This window comes from Diaporthe citri (assembly GCF_014595645.1).
Source record: "Diaporthe citri strain NFHF-8-4 chromosome Unknown scaffold_5, whole genome shotgun sequence".
NCBI lineage: Eukaryota > Fungi > Ascomycota > Sordariomycetes > Diaporthales > Diaporthaceae > Diaporthe > Diaporthe citri.
This window is the reverse complement of record NW_025064850.1, coordinates 4968887-4993557: the sequence shown is the minus strand read 5'-3', so window position 1 is coordinate 4993557 and position 24671 is coordinate 4968887. Positions and strand designations below refer to the sequence as shown.

General features: G+C 30.9%; 5 protein-coding genes across 5 annotated transcripts; 2 read left to right on the top strand and 3 right to left on the bottom strand.

The window, feature by feature from the left end:
• Positions 1–16412: 16412 nt before the first annotated feature.
• On the top strand, positions 16413–17144 carry INS49_011905 (uncharacterized protein; the record flags this gene model as incomplete). Its single annotated transcript, XM_043172613.1, has 2 exons — positions 16413–16420; positions 16448–17144. 2 exons carry the CDS (start codon positions 16413–16415, stop codon positions 17142–17144), a joined length of 705 nt encoding a protein of 234 aa, XP_043024358.1.
• A 989-nt stretch (positions 17145–18133) lies between these two features.
• On the bottom strand, positions 18134–19011 carry INS49_011904 (uncharacterized protein; the record flags this gene model as incomplete). The annotated part of the gene is made up of 3 exons (XM_043172612.1): positions 18134–18145; positions 18407–18788; positions 18977–19011. The coding sequence occupies 3 exons, from the start codon at positions 19009–19011 to the stop codon at positions 18134–18136; spliced, it is 429 nt and encodes a 142-aa protein (XP_043024357.1).
• A 1422-nt stretch (positions 19012–20433) lies between these two features.
• Positions 20434–21254, bottom strand: INS49_011903 (uncharacterized protein; the record flags this gene model as incomplete). The annotated part of the gene is made up of 4 exons (XM_043172611.1): positions 20434–20716; positions 20784–20931; positions 20975–21028; positions 21095–21254. The coding sequence occupies 4 exons, from the start codon at positions 21252–21254 to the stop codon at positions 20434–20436; spliced, it is 645 nt and encodes a 214-aa protein (XP_043024356.1).
• Positions 21255–22188: 934 nt separating this feature from the next.
• INS49_011902 (uncharacterized protein) lies at positions 22189–22539 on the bottom strand (the record flags this gene model as incomplete). Its single annotated transcript, XM_043172610.1, has 2 exons — positions 22189–22381; positions 22499–22539. 2 exons carry the CDS (start codon positions 22537–22539, stop codon positions 22189–22191), a joined length of 234 nt encoding a protein of 77 aa, XP_043024355.1.
• Positions 22540–23026: 487 nt separating this feature from the next.
• Positions 23027–24157, top strand: INS49_011901 (uncharacterized protein; the record flags this gene model as incomplete). Its single annotated transcript, XM_043172609.1, has 4 exons — positions 23027–23155; positions 23227–23312; positions 23381–24083; positions 24152–24157. 4 exons carry the CDS (start codon positions 23027–23029, stop codon positions 24155–24157), a joined length of 924 nt encoding a protein of 307 aa, XP_043024354.1.
• Between the last annotated feature and the right edge of the window lie 514 nt (positions 24158–24671).

The following is a 24671-nucleotide window of genomic DNA, read 5'->3' as shown; positions in this document are numbered from 1 at the left end:
TTTAAAATGCTATTAAGTATTTTTACCTTTTTATTATTTATATTTAATAAAAGATTATATAAATATTTAGCTTTATAAATTATTAAATATTAAAGAGAAAGTATAATATTTTTTTAATAAAAGGAAAGAGGTAATGGTTTTATTAAGTTATTTTATTAAAGGCATAATAGTTTATATAAAATCGCTATTCTTTATTTACCTTGTATATTAAGAGGATTAAAACTGCTATAAGTAAGAAGCTAGCCTTTATTTAGCTTTTATTATAAAGTTTTATAACTTATTTTTATAGCTTAAGTAGCTAATTTTAAGGCATATTATATAATAGGCCTTATAATAATATTAATATAAACTTATTTTCCATTAATAATAAATAAATATAGTAATTAAATTAACTTTAATATAATAAAAGAATAAAAGCTTATTCTTTATTAAAGAAATTAATAAAGTTTTATATCTTTTTTAATAAGGGCTTAGCCTTATATTATTTTATATTATTATTATTATTTTTTTAAAAAGCTGTAACTTAAAGAATTTATATAACCTTACTTAAGCTTATTTTTATTAAGGTAATATTTATTATTTTATTATAAAATAAATAGTTTATTTATATCCTTATAATTACTTTAAAGATTAATTAAGCTAAATTATTTATATTTTATTAGCTTTCCTTTTTTATAATTATTTTTTAAGCTATATTAATTATTATATAATTATAGGTTGGGTTTAATAAAACGTTATAATAATATAATTAAGGTAAACTTAATAAAAAGAGATAAGCTATACTTAAAATTATATAAATTAAGATAAGAGCTTATTATATATTAATATTTAAAAAAAGCTATATTATATATATAATATATTAGCTTTATAATAAGTTAATAATTATTCTTAAGTTTCTTAAGATAAGTAAAGTTATTAACTTTAATTTTATTTTTTATGCTTATTATTTATTTATAATAATATAATAGCTATATTTATTATTTACTTAAGCAATAATAATATACTTATAATTTATAATAATAAAAATTAAAAAAAAAAGCTTATTTAATTTATTTTATACTTATTAATATTATTTTTATATAAATTAAGCTTATAAAGAAAGCTTATATTTTTAAATAAAACTTTGCTTAAGAGTTAATTTTTTTCTTTAAAATTAATAAGGTTTTCTTTATAAGGTATAATTAGCTTTATAACTTAAATTTAAATTAATATAGTTATAAAAAGGAATTTAAAATTTATTATTAAGTATTTCTATTAATTATAATATAGGTATATCTTATGCCCTTGCTAAGCCTTCCTTTTAAACTTAAAGATTTAAGGTGCCTTAGCTTAGCTGCTAGCTAGCTAAAAAGAAGAGGTACCTTAATACCCTTATAATTCCTTATTCTTAATGCTTTAATCCCTTATTATACTTATTATAACTATATTTATTATTATTATATTTTAATTTATTGCTTATTACCTTTAAGCTAAAAGTTTTAAAAAGCATAAAGTTAAGCTTATATATTATTAATACTTAAGATTTTATACCTTTAGCTTATAAGCAATTTAATAATATATATTTATTGCCTTATTATAATTTATATATAAAATTAATATCTTAATAGCCTTATTATAAAGTTATAAAAAAAGCTAATTATAAAAATAATTTAACTTTATTTTATTTAATTACTTAAGGCCCTTAGCTTATATTATTAACTATTTAAATTAAATATAAAATTAAGCAAAGCTATTATAATTTTATATTTAAAATATTTTAAGCTTAATTAAAGTAGCTATTTATTAATATAGATTTTTATAATAACGCTTTAAGTATTTAAAGAATTTATTTATATTAAAGCTATTTTAAGGCTTGCTTTACTTATAAAATGCTATAATATATAATTATATTTTAGTAAATAATTAACTTTATAAGAAGATTTAATATTTTTAAGAACCCTTAATAAAATTTATATTAATTTATAACTTATATTGCATTATAATTTTCTAAGTTAAAAAGCTATTTTAATTATTATTAAATAAGGGCTTAATTAAAAGCAACTTATATTAAATTAAGGGTAAGTTAAGAGGGTTTATATATACTTTAAGCTTTATAAGTTAATAAAGTATTGCTATGAAAAGAAATATAATAGCATTATTATTAATATTAATAAGTATTGTTATAAATAGCTAAGGGGGCTAAAGTGCTTTTTAAGCATTTTTATAACTTAATATTAAAGTAAATTAAGGAATTTTTAGCTATATATTTTATAAAAAGGTTAATATTTTAAGTATAAGCTTATTTACTTTTATAATATAAGTATCTTCCTTAATATAATTTAAAGATTATAATTTAATATTATGGGTTGGCTTTAAGTATTTATTAAAAGGTATTTAAAAGGAGTTATAAATTATAATATTTAAAAAGTAAGTTAGGCTTTAAAAAGGCTTAACTTTAAATTTATCTTTTAAGTATATACCTTGTTATGTAAAAGGGTTGGGTGTAGTATAGGCCTGGTATAGGTATGCATTACGGCTTGGGCAATAGCCTAAGCTTATTATAAGTAAATTATAAAGAAAATCTTTAAATAATTTATGCTTAATTTTTAGTTATATCCCTAAATAACCTATTTAAATTTAAATTTAATATTATTCTCATTATTTATTATTTAACTAAGCTTTATAATAGCTAAGTTATTTATAAATTTCTTTTTATATATTTATTTCCCCCTTAAAGCCATACGGCTAAGTAGTAAATTTATTATTATATAAGTATTTTATTTTTGTAAACTATATATTTTATTTAGCATAGATTTAACCCATAGGGGTTTTTCTAAGTTATTTAATACCTTTTTTAAAGAAAAAGGTTTATTAATATTAGCTGTAGTTAAGCAGTATTTTAATATATTTTCTTAAGTATTTAATATAAATATTTAGTTATTTAATAGTGTATCTTATATAATATATATATAATTTTTTGGATTCCCTTGGATTATTATTTCGTTTAAAATAAAAGGGGAATTTTCTTCCCTTTATTCTTATAACTTTAGGAATATATATATATTATCGTTATTATTATTATTATTATTATTATTATTATTATTATTATTATTATTATTATTATTATTATTATTATTATTATTATTATTATTATTATTATTATTATTATTATTATTATTATTATTATTATTATTATTATTATTATTATTATTATTATTATTATTATTATTATTATTATTATTATTATTATTATTATTATTATTATTATTATTATTATTATTATTTATATATTGCCCTTTTAATATTTAAATATCTTGAATTAATATAAGCTTTTTATTATTTATATCCCATACTTAATATATATTTAATTTTAGGATTATATTTAATAATATGCCCTTTTTATTTCTAGGTTTTAATTTAATTTTATAATTATTATTCTAAAAATAAACAATAAATCCCCATATTTTTAAGTTATTTATATAAGGCTTCTTTTTATTTATTACCTTATAAGGGCACTTATACCCTAGGTTTTTATAAGGTGTAATATTATATAAATATATAACATATTTTATTGCTTCTCTTTATAAGTATATAGGTAAATTTGCCGTATATAAAAGGCTTCTTACTTTATTTATTATAATTAAATTTAATCTTTCTATTAAGCCATTTAATTCTTTTATATATAAGGGCGTTATATAGTGATTTATGAAGTATTTATTTAATAAGATTTTAAATCTTTTATTTATATATTTACTTTCATTATCAATAAAGAATTCTTTTATTCTTTTATTATATTTATTTTCTGCCTTATTTTTATAATTATTAAAAGCTTTTAATGCTTTATCTTTATTTTTAAGCAAAGAAACTTTTAAATATTAAATTCTTTTATTAAGGAATAATATATAATATTTATATTTATTATATATATAGGTTTTAAGAAACCGCTTATATTATTATATACTCTTTTAAGTATATTATATACTTAGTTATTTAGGTTAATCTTATTTATTTTAATTATATGCTTAGCTTTTAAGCATACTTTATAATTACTTATATATTCTTAAATAAATTTATTTATTAGTATATTTATTTTATATTTTTAAAGAAATATTTTTAAAGCTTAAATATTTATATGGCTTAGTTTATAATGCTATTTATATATCTCTTTTTTATTTTTATTATTTATATTTAAATTTTATTAAGTTATATATATTTTTTAAGAAATATATTTAGGCTTATTTATTTGTTTTATTATATTAATTCTTATAAAGTATAAGCCGTCTTTTTAATATCCTTAAGTTATTAACTTATTTATTTCTTAAAAGTATAATTTAATAATATTTCCTTTTAATTTTAATTTAATTTTATTATTTATGCACTTATATCTAAGTATATTTAAACCTAAAGAAGGTATATAATATATATTAAAAAATCTTTTTATAATATTTATTTCTAAAAACTTAATTATTAAGTCCCCTATTTTATTTATAAATATAATACCCGCATCACCCCATTTCATGATTTTATTAATTATATATATAGTATTAAAGAAGTATATATCTTTAAAACTTATTATATTTGCAGCAGTATTTACAATTATTTCTACGGAATTTATATATTATTAATTTCCTATAGATTTATTATTATTAGCTACTATTATTATTATATATATATATAAGGTATATATAGGGTTATTTACCTTAATTTCTATTAAGTTATTAAAAAAAAGTTATAAGAAATTTAATAAATTCTTATTATATTTAGTATTTTCTACTAAATTATTTATAATTATATAGGCCATAGGTTCTTCTTAAGCGCCTTTTAAAGCCATAAGAAACTTTATGTTAGTTAATAAAGCTAGAAATTACTCTTATATTTTCTTTTATTTCTCTTAGCTTATATTCTTCTTTAAAAGAATAATTTTTTTCTTTTCTTTTCTTTATTTATTTATTTTCTAACTAGCAAGTACCTTATTTAAATAAAGGAAATAGTAATTCTCTTAAATATAGCCCTTTAGTTTACAATTAAGGCATATAATAATCTTTTTCTTATTTTTCTTACTCTTTATATATAAAGCTTTTATAAATAATTTAAAAAATTTACCTTTATTTTTATTTAATAAGCTAAAAAAGAAAGATTTAATTATATAAGCATTTAAATCTTTTCTAAAACTTTAGGTTATATTTTAAATAAAGCTAGTATATTCATTATTTAAGCTATGGAAAATCTAGCTAATTATAACTTATTTAAGAAAAATTATATTATTAGCCTTTAAATCCTTTAAAAAGAGCTTTAGCTTATTAATATATTCTTTTATAATCTTAAAATTATTAAAATTAATATTAAAGAACTCTTTATAAAGTAAATATTAATTTATAAACTTAAAGGGTTTATAATAAGATTTAAGTATATTTTATATTTTTTAAGTATTATTTATATTTTTTATAAATATAATAAGCCCTTGCTTATATATAAATTTAATATTAATAAGGGCTTTTTTATTTTAAGCTAAAGATAAGCCTTAGAAAAGATTCTTAGGATTATTCTTAATAGCATTTTCTTTCTTAAGCTAGGCTTAGATTTTAATGCTTTAATATATATAGTTTTCCATTTTATTAAGAAGTAAAACACTATATTTATTAAGAAATGCCATTTTAAGGTAAATAAGTAAAGTATTTATTAAGATAATTAAAATAATAAAAAAAAAGATATAGTGAATTTTAAATAAGTTTAATAAGTTAAGGAATAAAGATATAGGTATTAAAGTAATATAGTTATAAAGAGAAGAAGAAGGGCTTTTAAATAGTATATTTTTAAGGTATTATGAATTAAAAATGGCTAAGATATAATTAAGTATTTTTAAGGGAGTTTAAGAATTATTATAAATTTATTAAAATTTGCATTTTTAGTATTAATTTAGTGTAGTTTTTTAAAATCTAAAGAAATGCTCTTATTATTCTTAATAAGGGCTCTTAAATAGTATATAAATTGTATGGGTAGATTGAATATTAATGGAGAAACGGTTAAGTATTTGGGTAAAGGAGGTGTGGTTTTTATATGTGGGCTCTTGGTTAGGAAACAAGGTTAATTTGTAATGTTAAATGGGGCGATTTAATTAATTAAGGGCTTATTAATTAGCTTAATCGGGTAATTAGTTAAAAGGTATGTCTTTAAGTATGGAGCTTATCTTGTTTTGAAGATTTAAGAAGTGGGTGGTAATTAGGGGTGTTACGTAATATGCGTTTTCCGTATCAAGTTAGCTATTTTCCGTATCGGGTTAGCGTTGCCGTTTTAGGTAAGCTCCAAAGCTCATAACCTCTGAAATAATAGCGTTGGATGCTTAGTTTATTAGGCTAGCTAACGTTTATTTTATGGAAGGGAAGGCCCCTATTTATAGTTATTATCCTCCATATAGTGGCAAACGTATGGGGAAAAGGATATCCCGTATTAATAATAGCCTAGATATCTAGAATATTCCAACACCGTTTTATGTCATCTTCAACGCTTTAAAATTAGCATCATGAAGCTGATAACAGTATTATTAGTAAAATGCATTATATTTTAATTATACTTCCGATTAACAACCGCTGGATTAGTAGTTGGGTTGGTGACGACCAGCGAATACCCGGTGCTGTATGTTTTTGTTTTCAGATGTGACATTTCTTTTACTCCTTGCATGTACATGAAGCCAGAATTTGACTTCTATTAATTGGAGAAAATTGGCTCGGGATGGTTATAATATGAGTTGTTAGCCGCATGAGAGTATGATCTCTTTGAAGTTGATTATTTCTAAGTATAACTTCCAAGACTGTGGGTGGTCTGAAGTGTGCATCCAATGAATGGAACTTTTCGCAACAGCACTCAACTGAATGTTCTTGCAACTGGATTGCTTACTTAACAAAGTTTTTCATTAGTAAAGTACTTGCTGAAAACGTCACTTCATGTCGTTACTTGAAACCCTATTTATATGCGCTTCATCAGGTGTACAAGTTGCTCGGATTGAAGCTGGCTGCAGGTACCAAACAGGTCCGAGAAGGAAGGCGTTTCGTTTCCATGGCCCGAATCTTATAATCATTGCTAATTATGTGTACATTTGTGCCGAACACCCCACTTTGTTCTTGTCCTGCTTCGAAATTCAATTTCTTTACCTACTTACACTTATACTTTGATCGTTGGGCGGAAGTCTTCTACCTCATCGTCACGTACCTACCAGACGAAACAAGGGAGTTGAAATGGTTCTATCCCCGGTCTCACGCATTTTCGTACAATATCACTCTGAAATGGACTTTGCTGTGAGATTGTAAATCGTAGTCCTAGTATATAGGTCATCCAAGAGTGGCAAGGCTCCATGCAGTCAGCTTGCTGGTGCCGATATCAGCACTGGCAGACGCATGCCACCCCATCTAATTAACGGAAGCCGTTCATTTTGTCCACCTAAATCTGTATTCAAACAATCTTCATAGCCACCGTCCTTATCCGGTCTCATCTAAACTACCTAAGTACGCATATGAAACAGCGATGCAAGCCAGTCTGCCTCTTGTTTCGCTGAACGCAGCGTTCGCCTGGCCCGTACCAATGCAAATCCTGAGTCTATCCTGGAAGGCTTACGATGCACCGACGTTAGAAACTCAGGCTTTGCATCTCCTCAACAAATATAATTCCGAAAGAGCGTCTCAGCACGTTGAATTGAAACAGCCGTCCAAACCCCCAACTCGTCTGTTTGGCAGTCTCGAGGGACTCCGTTGCACAGCTAAGCCGGAAAGTTCTAATCTCGATGAGAAGCTCATTGCGCCTTACTTGATTCGAGAGGGCTGTGAAAGCAAGTAACCCCAGACCACTCCAGGATTGTCAATGACCACCGCGATCTCGCTGAAACGGCAATAACTAGCCGAGTTCCGGAGTGTTCGCGCACGTCTACGATCGAAGGCTCTCAACCATGACCATTTAGGAGCAACGACCTCTCCTGCGGTGTTGGTAGGTCTCTCGTACGTACAATAATCATATGGGAAGCAATCGTATATTGGTATTATTCTGTCTAAGTTCTAAGAGGCTATATGCCCCGTAGGGAATAACTAAAGTAGCTTCTTAATAGCAAGGATTATACTTGCCAATACTTAAAGTTTTCTCTTTTTTTAATAAGTATATATAATTCTTATCATAATTAGCCTAAAATTATAATTCATTACATATTATATATATATAATCTTTATTATAAGAAAGCATTGCTAAAAAGGCTTAAAATTATAACTTATAAATTTTAAAGCAAGTCTTAGCAATTTTCGCTATTATATTATTCCTTAAACTTACAACCTTTATTATTACATCACCCTTTAAACTTGCAACCATTATTATTATATTATCCCTTAAATATTATATTTATTATCCTTAATACTTAGCTTTTAAGGTTGCTTCTTTATAAAGATTATTAACTTTTATATAAAGGCCTTAATTTTAAATCTCTTCTTTATAAGGGAAGTTAATGCTTATAAAGCTAATGCTAAACCCTTTAGCTTATATTTATTTTTATTATACACCTTTATAATATAAACATTATTATTTCCATCCTTACTCTTATTATTAAAATATATTTAATATTGCTTTAAATTAATTTTCTTTAACTACTTTTTATTTTTTTAAAACTAAGCATTATAAGCAACTTACTTATTTATTATCTCCTTTTCTTACTTTTTATTATTCTTTTTAATTTTCTTAATAATTATCTTTTACTTAGGTTACTTAAATAATAATATATATTTCTTAATAAATCCCTTTATATATAAGTTTTATATATGCTTATTAATGGTTTAATGTAAAAAGTTTTAAAGTTAAGTTAGCATAGCAATTTAATTTTTTAATAGCTAAATCTTTTTAATTTAATATATATAAAAAATACTTAAGATTAAAACTTTTATTAAGTTATTTATTATGGAAATTATAATAATTTAGCATTTAAGATAATGATTGCCTTAATGGTTTTCATTATTAAGAATGCTATGTAATTTTGCATTAAAAGTTTTAATACTTTTAATATAAATATATAGCTTTTTAATTATATTATTAAAAAATATTTACTTATTTTAATATTAAAAGTTATTAATAATTTAAATAATAGCTATTATAATAATATTATTTAAGAAAAGTATTTTAGCCTAAGCTATAGCTATAACCTTTAGCTTATTAATTTTAATAATTCCTTAAGAGTTTATTTTAATAAGCAGCTTGCTTTTTTTAATATTTAGTATAAGAGTAAATTTAAAGGCAATCTTTATAATCTTTATTAAGGTTTTATTAGCTTAATTTTAATTATCTTTATTATTAGCAATAATTAAATTGCTATTAATATTAAGTAAATAAAAGTTATTATTATTAATATCTTTATTAATATTCATTAGATAAGCGTTATTAGCAATGACCTTGTTATAAGAGCTAATAAAACCAATAAGCTTATCTTCATCTTTATTAATTAAGGCAATTTTAGCTCTTCTTATAGCCTTAATAATAATTTTAATCTTTATTTTATTGCTTAATAAGAATATAGTTATAATATTTATTTTATTAGTTAAGGTTATAATTATAATATTTATAAGGGAATTTTAATTTTAATTAAGGGTTGTAATAAAGTTACTTTTAATATTAATTATATTAATAATAGTTATAATAATGATTATATTAATTATATTTTTAATGTAAGTAATAAATATAATGTTTATTAAATAATTTTGCTTATTATTATTATCCTTATAAGGCATGTTAATAAAAATATTAAATAACTTTTATAAGTTGTTATTAATATTTTTTATTATAATGGAAAGAAAAAGATTTTATAGGAATTTAGCAATTAAAATAAATATTTATAATATAAAACTTTGTAATTATTATATAATGATTATTAGTTTATTTTTTAATTATAAGAGAAGTTAATAAGTTATAAATAAATTTAATAAAAGTTAATTTTAATATTATTATTAATAAATAGCAGCAAAAGATAATAATAATAATAAGGTTAATTTTAAAATAATAATTATTAATAATATTAATAATTATAAGGTTATCCTTATATATAATAAGGTATTAAGAAAATATTAATTAAAGTATAAAAGATTAAAGTTTATATTAAGGGTTTTAAGTTTAAAAGGTATAAGGTTTTATAGCTAGTAATAGTAAGGTTAAAAGGAAAAGGTATTAATAATAAGTTGCTTCTTTCTTAATAAGAAGAGGCTATTTTAGGTCTTTTAATTAATTTATTTACTTATATATAAAGCTTATTATTATTAATAAGCTTTTATAATGCAGTATTTAAAGTTAATTTTATTATTATATTAATAGGGTTGTTTTTCTTATTTATTTACTTTACTTTAGCAATTTCTCTTATTTTATATAATTTTTATAATAATATAATATTAATCATAAGGCGCTTTTTCTTTATTATTCCTAGCTTTATAAGGCATTTATATAAGCTATATAAGTTTATATAAATAATTAAAGGTATATTTAATAATAAAAGTTGTTTTATAGCTATCTTAATTATTATAGCTAAAAAGATTTTTTAATATCCACTTTATTTACTATATTGTAAATTTTGCTTATTAATATGCTTTAAGTAATATATTTATACTTTATTAATAACTAATAAAGAATATTACTTATTATTATAAATCCCTTAATTTTCTTATAAGTCTTATTTATAAGAATGATAATATATTTAAGTTAAGATATTAAGTCCTAGTTATTTATAAATAATCTATTTGCAAATATAAAAAGTTTTACTATTTTAAGATTCAGGGATATATACTTAATTCCTTGCATAGCGTTATTTATTTACCATAATAATTACATATTTAAGCTCTTATAATTTCTTACTTTTGGGTTTTATATTTATATAGCTATTAAAAGATTATATAAAGCTTTTAATTAATAAATTAAAGCTATATATACTTTATAAGCTTTTTATTTAAGGTATTTTTAAAAAGTATCTTTAATTATTGTATTAATAAAGGTAAGTTTATTAGCCTATTTCTTTTATTAAGTAGTAATTAAGTTAATAATATTTATAATTATATAAGCCCTATTATAATTTATTAAGTTTTTAAGCGTTAGCTTTTATTTTAATTTTCCTTATAATTTTACAGCTTTTATCTTAATCTTTTCCTTATCTTAAAATTTTAGCATAAATAAAATTAATATATTATTTATTTATATACTTATTATCCTAAAAAGTTATATAGGCTTTATAATTATTAAGTAAGGATTATATATAAAGTAATTTATTTTAAGCTTTTATTAATAATGTTTTTAATATATATTAAACTAATAAATGCTAGATTTTATTATGCTATATAAGGGTTAAATAATATAGATAATTATGCCTAAAAGGTACTTATTCTTTAATTCTTTTAATAGCTTTATAAAAATTATCTTGCATAGTTTTAACTTTACTTAAGGGTAGGCTTAAGTAATATTTTAAAGTATAAGAATTATACCTTTTTTTTAAATTAATAAAGGGGTAAGTACAAGGATTATTTATTAGCTTATTCTTTAAATAATTAAGCTTTGCATTAAGATTAATCCCTTTTTATTATTATTATAACTTTAAATAATAAATTGGGATTTCTTATAAGGTTTTATAATTTTACCTTTTACTTTTTATATTATATAAGATTTAAAGAAATAATATTTACTATATTACTTTACTAATCATTTCTTAGTTTAAAAGATACCTTTAGCAATAAGGTTATTAATTTTTATTTTATTAAACTTTTTAAATAATAAGCTTAATATTATAATAACTTTATCTTATTTTAATTTAATTATTAAGTTATAGTTTTTATTTTCTTTCTTTAAGATATATAATATAATAATGCAGTCTTTTATCTTTAATAATAATGATTATATAATAAATTGCATTTAAGGTTTTATGGCTGGGTCTTTTGCTTACAAGGGTTGTATTTCCTTATCGTTATCTTAATAGTATAATTAAATAACTATTAATTTAAATATTATGGCTTTATTTAGTATATTTAAGGTTATATTATGGCTATTTATAGCAATAACCTTATATAAACCCTTTTATCCCTTTTTCTCTTTTTATATATAAACTTTGTATTGTAGTGAATATTTTATATTAAAGATAAGTTTAATTTTAATATTTAATGCATTTTATATTTATTGTTTAGCTATGGTTTTTTATAATATCTTTATAGCCTTTAAAATAGCTTTTGCTTGCTTTTATGTTAATAATAATGATAGTGATTTATGTAATATTTATAAATAGGCGCTAAAGATTAGGAGCATAGGGATTAATTTATTTAATTTAGTAATATTATTAATAACTTTTATAATTATTTGCAAAATAGCATTATTATTTATGCTATTATATAATTTAATATATAGGATTTTATATATTTATTTAAGGGCTTAATAATATTTCTTAACTTTCTTAATAAATTAATATACCTTTATGGGAATCTATTTATATTTAATTCCCATTATTCATGCCTTTAAATAGAATTCTAAGGATGTAAAGTTTATTCCTGCATTATGTTTAATAATATTTAATAATTCTTAATATATATTAATTTAAAGTATTTATAATATTTGCTATATAGTCTTTGCAAATATAGATTTTAAGAATTTTGCTCCTTAAAAAGCAATGGCTTAATCTATAATATAAAGGATTAAATGTTTGCTTAAATATATTATATTAATTAAGATTTTATAATTAAATTTATAATTATTATATAATATAAACTTAAAACGCTTAAGCATAGGTTTGCTTATTTAATAATAATAATATATTTTTTTAATTTTTATTATTACTTATTTATTAATATTTAAATTATTGGCTTTTTTAAGCATTTAGCATAATTAATTTATTAATAAGTATTTAAAGCAATAATAAAATCTCTTTATTTTTATCTTTAAAAGGAAATATATAATATTAATAATTTAATTTAGGAAAAACTATAAGTAACCCTATTTTTTAAGTATTAATATAATAATTATACCGTTAAAGGAAATCATTTTATTTATAATATTATTATAATATACTTAAAGCTTATTTATATTTACTAAGTAAAGTAAAAATGGGATTTATATTTAAATAATATAAAAGTTAATATAATTAATTAAAGTAAAAATTTTTATTATACTAAGTAAATTAATAATTATTTTATTACTAAATTTAACTTTAGCTTTTCTTATAATAATTATATTAATTTAATACTTTGGGTTTTCTTATTATAATGCAAGAAATTACTTATATTTAATTATAAATATTAATAATGTTCTTATATTTAGTAGGATTCCTTAAAAATAAGTTTAGTTATATTTATTCTTTAAGATAAATTAATTAACTATAATAATTATTTCCATTTAAAAGATATTATTTCTTATAATTTAATATATAAACGCTTTATTAGCTAGGAAATTAATATTTATATAATAAACCTTTTTATTAAGTCCTATCTTTATAATATAAATATTATTATTGCAATTATTATTTTAATTCTATTTATCTTTATATTTATAAAATTTATCTTTATTATTTATTTTATATTTTTTAAATTTATTTAAAAAAGTATTAAAGTTATTATTATAACCTTTATATTTATATTATGTTAAGTAGCTTCTTTTTATTAAATATTGCTTATTAATTAAATATTTAATTAATTAGCATCCTTTCTTTTTATAAATATAATATCTTTTTTTTTAAGGTTATTCTCCTTCTCCTCCTTTATAAGCATTATTACTTTAAGCTTTATAGTTAATGCTATAAGATTTTAGCTACTTAAAGCTTAAATAGCTTAAGTTTAATTAGCTAAATTTTTAATTTCCTTAAAATGCTTAAGATTATAATTATTATTCTTTTTTTAGCTTTTAATTATTATATTTATAATTAATATAATATTAATTTAAGACTTTATTTATAATATAAATTATAATTATATAGTTAAGTTATATTTTTATTATAAATCTTAAGTTTAAAAATAACTCTTTATATAGTTAAGCTAGCTTAAAAAGAGCCATTTTTAGCTTAAGAATTTCTTTATAAGCTTTAATTATTATTATTTTTAAGTTATCCTTTTTAATATAATCTTAACTTAATGCTTATTAGCAAAGTTATAACTTATTAAGCATTAAATATAAAACCTTATGCAAATCTTTATTTAAGTTTTATGTTTTTATCTTTATAAATATTATTATTATTTAATTTATATAATAATATTAATAATTAAGGTTTATATTAAAATGTATTTTAATTTTAAAGTATATTATTATAAATATATTAATTTAATTTATAAAATAAAGGTAATAGGCCTTAGCTTAATTTTTAAGCATTTAAGGAAAAATTATATAGAATTAATTTAGCTAAATTTTAATATAATAATAAATATTAAAAAATATTTTTATTTTATTATTTAATAAGTTATATAAGTTCTTAATATACTTATAAAAATTATTAAAGGTTTTTATAAACTATGCTAACTTTATTAAATTTAAGCATTTATTAAGAATATATTATAAGGAAAGAGTTTTATATAGGTTATATTTCTTATTTAGCGGAGATATTCTTAGGGTAGCTTAAAGTTATATTAAGTATAATATATATCTTTAATATAAGCTTTATTTCTATCTTTCTGCTAATAATAATAAGCTTTGCTAATTATATTAGTTTTTAATAAATTGCATTATTAAGTTTAGGTTTTATAATTACATACTTAAAGTTAGCGGCGGTAATAAATATTGCCTTAGAAATTATCCTCTTAGCAATTATTGTTATTTAAAGCCTGCTTATAATGCTTATAAGGGCTATGCTTATAATTACTATTTTTAAAGTTATATATAATATTTATTTATATTTAACTTTAAGGCTAATAGGGTATTATAAAGCTTATTATTAATTTATTTTAATCTTTCCTTAGCTTAAGTTATAGTAATTAATTATAATATTATAAGTTAATTATTACGTTTTATATAAATATCTTGTATTTAAAGGAAGATTTTTAAGCATTATTAATAAGAATTTAGCAATGCTTTAAATATTACTTATATTTATATTATATAATTCTTATAATAAGCAATGAAAAGGTTGTTATTATAAAGGTTTTATTATATATAGCTTATTAAAGTATTTATTAAGTAAGTAATTAGGTATTTTATTAATGCTTTTTATGCAAGGGCTATAAACTATAGTTTTGAGTTAATATATTTATAATAAGCTAAGTTAATTAAAGTTTAAGTAAGCATTTTATTAATTATATACCTTTTAATAAAAGCTAGTAGCTCCTTAGTATTATTAGCTATGCTTATAGGTTTTTATGGTAAATGTTATAAGGAGTAAGCTATTAATAAAATAAGTAATGTTTAAGAGTAAGTTAATAATAGTAATTTAATAATAAGTAAGTTATAGTTATTAAAAGGAAAAAGTTATTGGTTTTTTTAGGCCTTAAAAGCTAAGGCTTTTTCCTATTATTAGGTCTTTTTATATTAGCTAAAAGCGTAATGCATAATTTGCGCTTGTTTATAACGTAGCGTTGCGTTAGCTTTAGTAGTTATAATAATTGCAAGCTTTATCTATTTAATAATTGCAATAATTATAAGCTTTATTTATTTAGCAAAATGGAGTTTTATTAGGTTTTGCTAGGTTTTAAAGAAGATTTAAAAATGGGTTTATTTTTAGTAAAGTTTTATGTATAATAAATGCATATCTTTTAAATGGTAATGAATATATATATAAATATTATAGGGAATGTTATTTGGTTTATTTAATCTTTGTAATGTTTATTTAGGGAGTTTAATGATATAGAGAGGCCTAAAGAAGCAATTGTTGTTATATAGCGTTTATTAATAAGGAGGATATGATTTTTAAATTAGGGAAATTCTTATAAGGTTGCCTCTTTTACCTTATTAATTTATAGTACTTATAATTATTAATTAGTATTAATAGGTTTCTTATATATATAATAATTATATGGAAAGCAATTATGTATTGATGTTATTTTGTTTAAGTTCTGAGAGGCTACGTGCCCCGTAGGGGATAACTAAAGTAGCTTCCTAATAGCGAGGGTCGTACTTGCCAACATGCGGCGTACTGGGTGCGGAAATGCATCGCCGAACACGAAGAATGTCGAGCTGAGCAAGTGCCGACTATGCTCTCTAGGATGCCACGCCGCCTGATTGACTTGTCGGGTTATTGTCCGCTATTCGCTCCTCGGTCGCAAACGATTAAAGTGGTAGACACGCGATGGCTGAATGAGCCATACTGCGCACTGTCGTATAGATGGCCAGCAACCATCTCTGACTTGTCCATGCTCTCAGGCAAGACCCAGTGCTTGCTCTACTCAGGATTTGACGCCGGGATCCTTCACCATACCATCAGAGATGCATGTGATTTGTACAAGAGGCTGGGCTTCCGTTAAGTTACTTGTGGGTCGATGCGCTGGTAAGTCAGATTACTGGGACAAAAGAGCGAGGCGACCAACTTACCAGGAATTTTCCAGTGCATTTTTCAGGGTGAAGGTGGTGACTGGCATGTAGAAGCCCAGAATGTCGCCTCGATATACTTCAACGCTGTAGTTACCATCGCCGCGGTCGACGGCTCAAAGCTGAGCGTAGCCTCGTCACTGAAGCCAGGTCTCTACGACGAAGAAACTTTACGATCTCTTCTCTGGTCCGTCGGTACTGCAGATAAAGGGACCATGACTGCTTCAGCCGGAACGATAAAGGGTCCCTCCTGGTCCTGGGTTTCCATATGCAAACCCATCCGTTACAACCTGCCACTCCCAACCCACCATGGCATGGGTCCTCCCCTCACGGTAAATACGCAAAAGACGGCCGAGGCGCTTTTGGCAAAGGCGAAAATCCTTGAACTCTCTGTGAAGAGGAGGAATGAGTTCAGCTTTGATGAATTCGACGGCAGCCTTGTTATCGAGGGAGCATCGTTGAAGGGGTTCATTTTCGACCGCCGCATTTTCGTCCGGAAGACGTCTGCCGACACCAGTCAACACATTAAGGACGTTAGGGAATACAAGAAAAGGTCAACTGGTCAACCATGGAAAGATGTTCTTCGTTACGACGAGGGAACGCGTCATGACGAGAGGCTGTTTCACGACACCGAATCTTTACAGATGCCAGTGACCACTACGTCTCCGATCCACAGGAGGTAACATGTCTGTTGTTAGTTGAAGGTGGCTATGCTGGCTTCTCTAAAGCTCGTTATTTCCTCGTGCTGCAGCCAAAGGAGAGGACTGTACAAATGTCATCTGCCAACTGGGAGTATTTCTCCTCCAAAGCTCACGCAACAGCATGCCGACGGCTTGGCATTTGCGCGTTCGATAGTTGGGGACTCTGCCCCACGTCAGTGGACCATTCTGCGTCTGCTCACGATGATTGCCCCTGTCTGGGCATGAGAATTGTAGCAAATATTTCCTGAGAAGATTACAAGTTGTCTGACTCGACTGCCTCTCGAACAGCAAACAACCAAAAGTATCGTACGCAGGTTTTATTACACATCAAATTCCCAAGCACTTCGTCTCTTGCTCCCCTTCCCCCTCCCACTCCCGGGCAATCATTGTCGTTCCGGCCTATTAGAGGAGTTCGAGGACCACAGACAGTCGATACAAATCTACATATCATCCTCCCCCGATGGCAACACCTTTTATTGTCCTGAGGCTCAGAGTCGTCATTCTAGAGCCTGGGACACCAGGCTCGGAGCCCCGGAGCAGTGAGCCACTGTACTTGATGAAGGAAATACGTTAAATATCTTGCAGTGCTTACGGCTGGCTGGCTTTCGGTGACCTTCACATATACCCCGCAGCAGATGGAGCTTTTTAATACTCCCCTCAACACGTGATTCATATTTCCCGCCGATACTATTCCAAGAAAAAAAAGGTCTTTGGGTTCTCTAGAACCAGCGACGATCATGACTATAATTCTCCAAAAGGTACAGCCATGCCCATTTTACCCCATATCAATCAACGGAGCAGAGAAAACGACTCAGCACAATCCTCCGTGGCGCTCAAAGCCGCAAACCGCTGAACACAACCTGAGATCAACCCAAAGCCCCCTCATCATCAGCTTCGGCGTCGGCTCCTTTTCAAGCATTGAACCCCCACACTATCTTCACCTGCAAGACTTGATGGTGCTGTTGGCCGGATTACCACTTCCGCTCCCAAACATTTAGCATCGCCGAAACTATACTCAATGAGCTTACAAGCGGGAACAAAAGGCAACCAATAGGATACATCAAGACACCCCTCCAGCGGAAATGCACAGCACGAAATGCGAGAAGCACCAGCATATCCATCACCAAGAACAGCAGAATCACAGGCAGAATCCACTCAAGCCCCTGTAGATCTACCTGAAAGTTCCAAAGCACGAGAACAAGCAAAATCAACTGGACATCCGTCACAGACGACGGTTTGCAAACCCTATAAGCGGACAACCAAGGTGTGCTCCTCCAGAAGTCGGCCTTGCACAAGTACGCAGCCTCGGTGGCCACCGCACCCAGGAACCACCTCCGACGCTGCAGGAGCAAATCCGCCAGGGGCACGGCCGGCTCCGTCTCGGAAACCGTGCCGGTAAGCATGCCTGTCGAGCCGGGGCCGAACCTGGCGCCCAGACGTTGCGTGAGGTGACAGTCCTCGCCGAAGGTGTGCAGCCAGTGCTGGTGCAGATTCGGGTGCTCCCTGACGCTCTCCCTCACGTGCGAGTCCCAGACCTCGAGGAGGAATGATAGGCGGACGTAGATGACGGGGCCGGCGAGACAGGCGACGTTTCCAAGCTTGGCGAGGAATGCTTCGAAGAAGATACTGTAGACGAGATATTCCGTTTCTTGCAATGCGGCTAGGAGAGAAGAGTTCGGTCGAGATATACCCTGAATGCAGGTCAATGCCACGAGGTTTCCCGATTGATCGACGTGCTGTGATCCTGATCAGCAAGCGCTCACCTCTAACAAGAGCAGTCCTGACTACGTGTGAAAGGGATGACATGTGCATACCAGTCGATTTGCAAGGAGCCGAAGGGCTGACTCATGGATCGTAGTGTCTGAGTCCAAGAATAAAACATGAGTGTTTTCGGCTGTGTCGAAATACTCGCTGTGATGGCGTCTAATGAAATCGATTGTCCGACCTTGACACTGAGTCTTTCCACCATGCTCAAAAGTACACAGGGTCAGTCTGACGTCCCCTACCAACCCTTCCACACATGGCAACTCACCAGGCACAATCTTATCAGCATTCAACAACTCTGAAATTTGGTCGAAGACTTCCTCATTGTTATTTCCATCAAATGAGAGGAAGATATGCAGCCGGTCGTGGCTGTAGGCTGAATTTGCAACCGAGTTGATGGAAGCCATAACCACTGCTAGGGGCTCGCGGTAGCAGGGTATGATTATCAACGTGACCGGAAGTGTGGGTGTAGTGAGTAATGCCGTTGTATCATCGCGTTCTTTTGGGTTGACCCGGCTTGCTTTCTCATGGATCCTGTTGTCCAAGGCCACGGAGGCCCCGCCGACCAGCGTAATTATTCTAAACGGCAGAAATAATAGCATTTGCAAGAGAGCAGAGTACCCGATCCATATGCTGGAGGGATCTGTAATTGCGCAAACGAACGGGACCCACGCAATGATGGACGATACGGTTCTATGCTCAGCGCAACAAATGCAAGTTTAACATGCTGCTGCAAAGGCCGCTTGCGTTAGAACAGAACAAGGTCTTAGGACTCACCGAAGGCCAATGTATGATGCCGCGACTAGAGCAGATACAAAACAGTTCATAAATCCCTTTGATATCATGACTTCGAGGCACATGCAGTATAAGAGTACCACGTCTTCTATGCATTGGCTGCCTTGTGAAAATAAGGTGACACCGAGGATGCCATAGAAACGAAGCATCTAGTAGATTCCGTTAGTTATAATCTCCTTAGAGGCAGCAACTGTTTACTGACGGGCTGTGAAGATGTCATGTTGGTACGTTGTATCGTTGCCCCTGCAAAACCAAAATTGAGAGTGTTTGATGCTCAAGTTCTCTTGATCGATGGCCAAAAAGAACTGCCTCTTTCAGAGCCTTTTATACCACCAGCAAGATACCTCAACTTGGCTTCAAGGCTGAATTTTACAGCGAACAGGCATATGACCAAGCTCAGCTGCTCGTTGCCCGGTACATCCTATATTTGTAACTGCAGGCGTGGAATTGAGGGTGTGATCACAGCTGCCTAGGCATCACGGACACTTACGGCGACATAACTATCTAGACTACAAGGCTCTTGGGCACATGAATCTGATTGCATCGCCCTAAACCCTCTCTTGGCAATGAAGGGCTAGCTACATGTACTTAATTCGGTCAAGCAGGCATGTGCCCTTCAAAGTGTTGGAATTTGCCTGGGCAGCAAAGGAAATGTCTCACTCCGCCCTCAATCCTCCATCCTGAGCCTGGTCGAGGGGGAAAACCCGCTTGACTACCCTGGCCGGAACCCCACGGCCACGCTGTACTCTGGAATACTGCCACTGACGACGGCACCCGCACCAACAGTGCAGCCATATCCAATGGTGGCCCCCGGTAAGATGGTCACCCTGGCACCGATCCAGCAAGCACTGCCTATGGTGATAGGTTTTGCGTACATGACGCCCTGCAAGCGCAAGGCAACCTCTGTTGAGTGGTTTATCGTGATAAAATTGACACCAGGTCCTATCAAAACATCGTCTCCAATCGTCACAAAGGCGCTGTCATCAATAGCGAGGCTTGCGCCAATTCGGGCAGTGTCAGCTGAGCCTTCGACGCAGGTGGGCAGGCTGGTATTTGACTCACCCGGTGTTGCCGTAGAAACTTTTCCCAATGATCGTGTTGCAGCCATACAAGACGGAGAAGGGTGCTTCAATGCTGGCGGCCCCGTCCAATTTTCCTAGGAGAGACTGGAGGATCCCGACGCGTGAACAATCCTGGCTCTCGTGATCGCCTTGTACTTGTTCAGAGGCACTGAATTGGTTGTACTTATTCACAAGGCTCGCCGCTCTTGCCCCTTTGCCAATTCTGCAGACTCCCAGGATCGATAGCTGTCAACGCTTGTGTGAGCTCTCGAAGTAAGAGTGGCCATTTGCAATGGGAAACGCACGGCATACTTGAGATCATGGCCTCATATTCGCTCGATTGCTTGGACGTCTTTCGTAGTCGAGGCCATTGCAAAGATTGTGGGATGGCCGCAGCAGAAGTCGAGTTGGTGTGATACGTGCCGAAGAGAGTGAGGCTGAGTCTGACGATGTTTTTGCCTCGCTTCAACATGGGCTGAACTGGGTACTTATAGCCAGAACTCTTCAGGTAGAAGGCAAGGCGTGTGCCTCAGTACCAAGAATTGAAAGCCACGGGCGGAGGCATGACGGACTTCATTATTCCGCCGCGGTTCACATCAGCCCGTCGCCCAACTGAATACGTAGGATCAGCACAGGTAGATAGATGTTGCTAGGAGTCAGTTGGGCCTTGAGGTTGATTTCAAGCTCATCGAGAAAGACTAGTCAGTGATCAATAGAAAATCTCAATCGTTCTGTCGCTGCCTACAGCCTAATTGTATACATGCTGTAAAGGTGGTCAGCATGGCCCTCAAGTGTCCGAGCCCAATTTGATGATATATTTTCAAATCTCACCTAGCAAGGTTGGTGAGTGATAAATGGAAATCTGCCTTATGGCGTCGTCGCCGCCACACGCCCCATCATTCAGATGTAGCCAAGGTGGTCAGCACAGCCCTCGAGGGGCGTGATATGGTGTACTGCTCGTACAAAGCCGCCAAGAAACTCGTATGGCATTCGTCCACTGCAGCTGAGACACGTGGCTTGGAGATTTCCAAAGGATTTGCCGTCTCGCCTCACAGAATTGCCTGGTAGTATCCTAATCAGCGGGCCTTTTTTTTTTTTTTTTTTTTTTTTTTTTTTTTTTTGGGACATTCAAGCTGTTCCATCACTAGCCGGGCATCAGGCTCTACCTTTCCACGCACTAGGTCATCGTTCTGTATCGCAGGATGGATCCCCTCTCCATAACCGCTTCCGTCATCGCCATTCTGGGAATCGCCAACAGCTGCATCGTCAAGACCCGAGATCTGGGGCAAGCATCTTCAACGCTCCTCACCCTGATTAATGAGATATCCGATCTCAATACTATACTAACACAGCTTATTGTGCTTCATCAGCGACTACAACAACTTGATAATCATGCCCCAGATAGTTCAGTTATTGCTGTGAAAAGCCCTCTCAAGAGAGCTGAAGACCAGCTGCTCGAGCTCCATAACATCGTGCATAATGAGCTCAAACGACCAAATGCAAAAGGTGTTAAAGCCAAACCTCTGGAATGGGCACGCAACAAAGACCGCGTCTCTCAGCTTCTCCAGAGCATCAGGAGCACCCGACTGAATCTCGTGACTGCTCTGGGAACGGTCAATTCGTTAGTTGTCAGCCAATGTCCTAATTTGAGTTCCAATCAGACTAACCAAAGCAACTACCTTATTATAGTCATTTAGCAATCCGGGCCGAACTTACTATTCAATCAATTTCGGCGTCTCAAGCAGCTGATCGTACATTGCTGCTGCAACTCTTGGGTCGAGTCGCTGACGCATCTGGCTCCCAGAGCACCGCAACTAACTCTCGGCCGCAACTAGTCCCTTGTTTCCTAACAGCTCCATCGTGAAGCTTTCGGACCACAATATCAACTCAGTTCAGTCGTTAGAAGCAAACTCTAACTCTGGACCGAGCTCCGGTGTGGACATCAAGGCTCGGGCACACACATACCATATTAACTGCCACCAATGGTGCAGCTGTGCCTGCCACAAACAAAGCAATTTCAGATAGCCGGACTGGCTGCGCGCCGCCGCCGGGAGTCTCTTCATCGGCTACACCGGCCTTCCCGTCTTCACCCCGGCCTGCACAGAAACTAGCTGTCGTCGGCGTTCTGCGCCATCCATCGAGATAACGCATCATTTCCCATACTGGCTACTCTCCCGACTTTTGTCCCTCACCCTTCGACTCTCTCCTTCTTCAGGGCCCGAACTTCGTCTTCGCATACCGCGAATGGTGAACTGGGTGACTCCTCTTTGGCAATACTCTGCCCAGGGGGATATCATTGCCATCCAGATGTTGTTCTCTAGTGGCAGGGCCTCGCCGGTGGATGTCAATGCTTATGGCCAGTCAGCTCTTCATGTAAGCTATGCCTGGCTTAACGAGCACCTTCCCCTGCAATGTACTCACGGACTAACTACTCCGCGCAAAAGTACGCTGCCGACACAGCTTGTATCGAGCTCTGTCGTTTCCTAGTGCGATGCAATGCGGATATGTACCTGAGAGACGAGAACGGAAGGTGTGCAAACTCAGTCCTACATATCTCAAGTACTTTGCCGATATATGAAGGAAGCTGACAACGGCTAGGAGACCTATAGATTATGCCTGGGACGGAATCCTTTCGAACAAGATCGGCGATCAAGCATCGTCCGAACTGTCGACCATTTTCTCAGACGGCGAATACCTGGAGACACGACAATTCACCAGCGTCCACAAGACCCTCCTGGGCCTGCATTCCAGCTCACTGGAGGACCAACTAGCCCTCTCTAACGCGCAGATCGACGCCGCAGACGCAAGCGGCCGGACCTGTCTCTGCTGGGCAGCCGCGCGGGGCGACGCGGCCGCGGTGCGCACGCTGCTCGACCACGGCGCGAACCAGGCCATCCCGGACATGGAGGGCTGCATCCCGCTGTTCCACGCCGTCCGGTCGCACGTCCGCGAGTGCGTGGAGCTCCTCGTGCGCAAGACGCCCGACCCCAGCGCCGTCAACGCGTACGGCGGCACGGCGCTGCACGCCTCGTACATGGGGGGCGTCGACGACCCGGGGCTGGTCAGGGTCCTGCTGGAGCAGGGCCGCTTCGACGTCAACCTGATCGAATTCGACGGCGACACGGCGCTGAACTCTGCGGCGAGGGCCGGTCTCGAGGGCATCGCGCGTCTTCTGCTGGATTCGGGGGCGGATCCTGCGATCGCTAACGCCGCTGGGGACACGACGTTGCATATGGCGGTGTATTGGAGGAGCCTCGGGGTGCTAGGTGCGCTTGTCGAGCATGGTGCTGACTTCAACTTTGTCAATTTGAGAGGTGAAACAACCACTGCATCAAGTCGCAAGGTATTCTGATCCGCGCATGTTCAAAGTATTGAGACGTGCAACGTCTTTGAAGAATGTTGACATGCGTGCCGCCAATCGCGAAGGGCTGAGCTGCCTTGATTGCCTCGTTCTTGATGGAGATGTGGCTGGGACTGAGGAGAGGAAAATGCGTTTCCATGAGTTCATAAATGGGATTGGCATGGAAAGCGACAGCGACGATGAAGATTTTGAAGATGCGAGGGAGATTCTCGCTGTGTAGCTGAGCGGCACATGATGGACTCACCAATGAATACAAACAAACGCTGTGCAATTTCCTACTGTGCTTCGTTGCCTTGCGAAGCCATGAGCAGCCAGCACGTCAAGGTATCCATATCCACACACTAACCGTACAAGGTCTCATGCATCAGTTGGGCTTCAATTGGTTCCAGCCGTCGATTTACGCGCATCGTTTCTTAAAGATGAATCGCGATGTATTTAGTTACGGACCTGTGTGAGTCTCCCACTAGTGACTTTTTCTAGGGAGATCTAGCAATGCCAATATAATATTCAATTCAACACAGCATATGC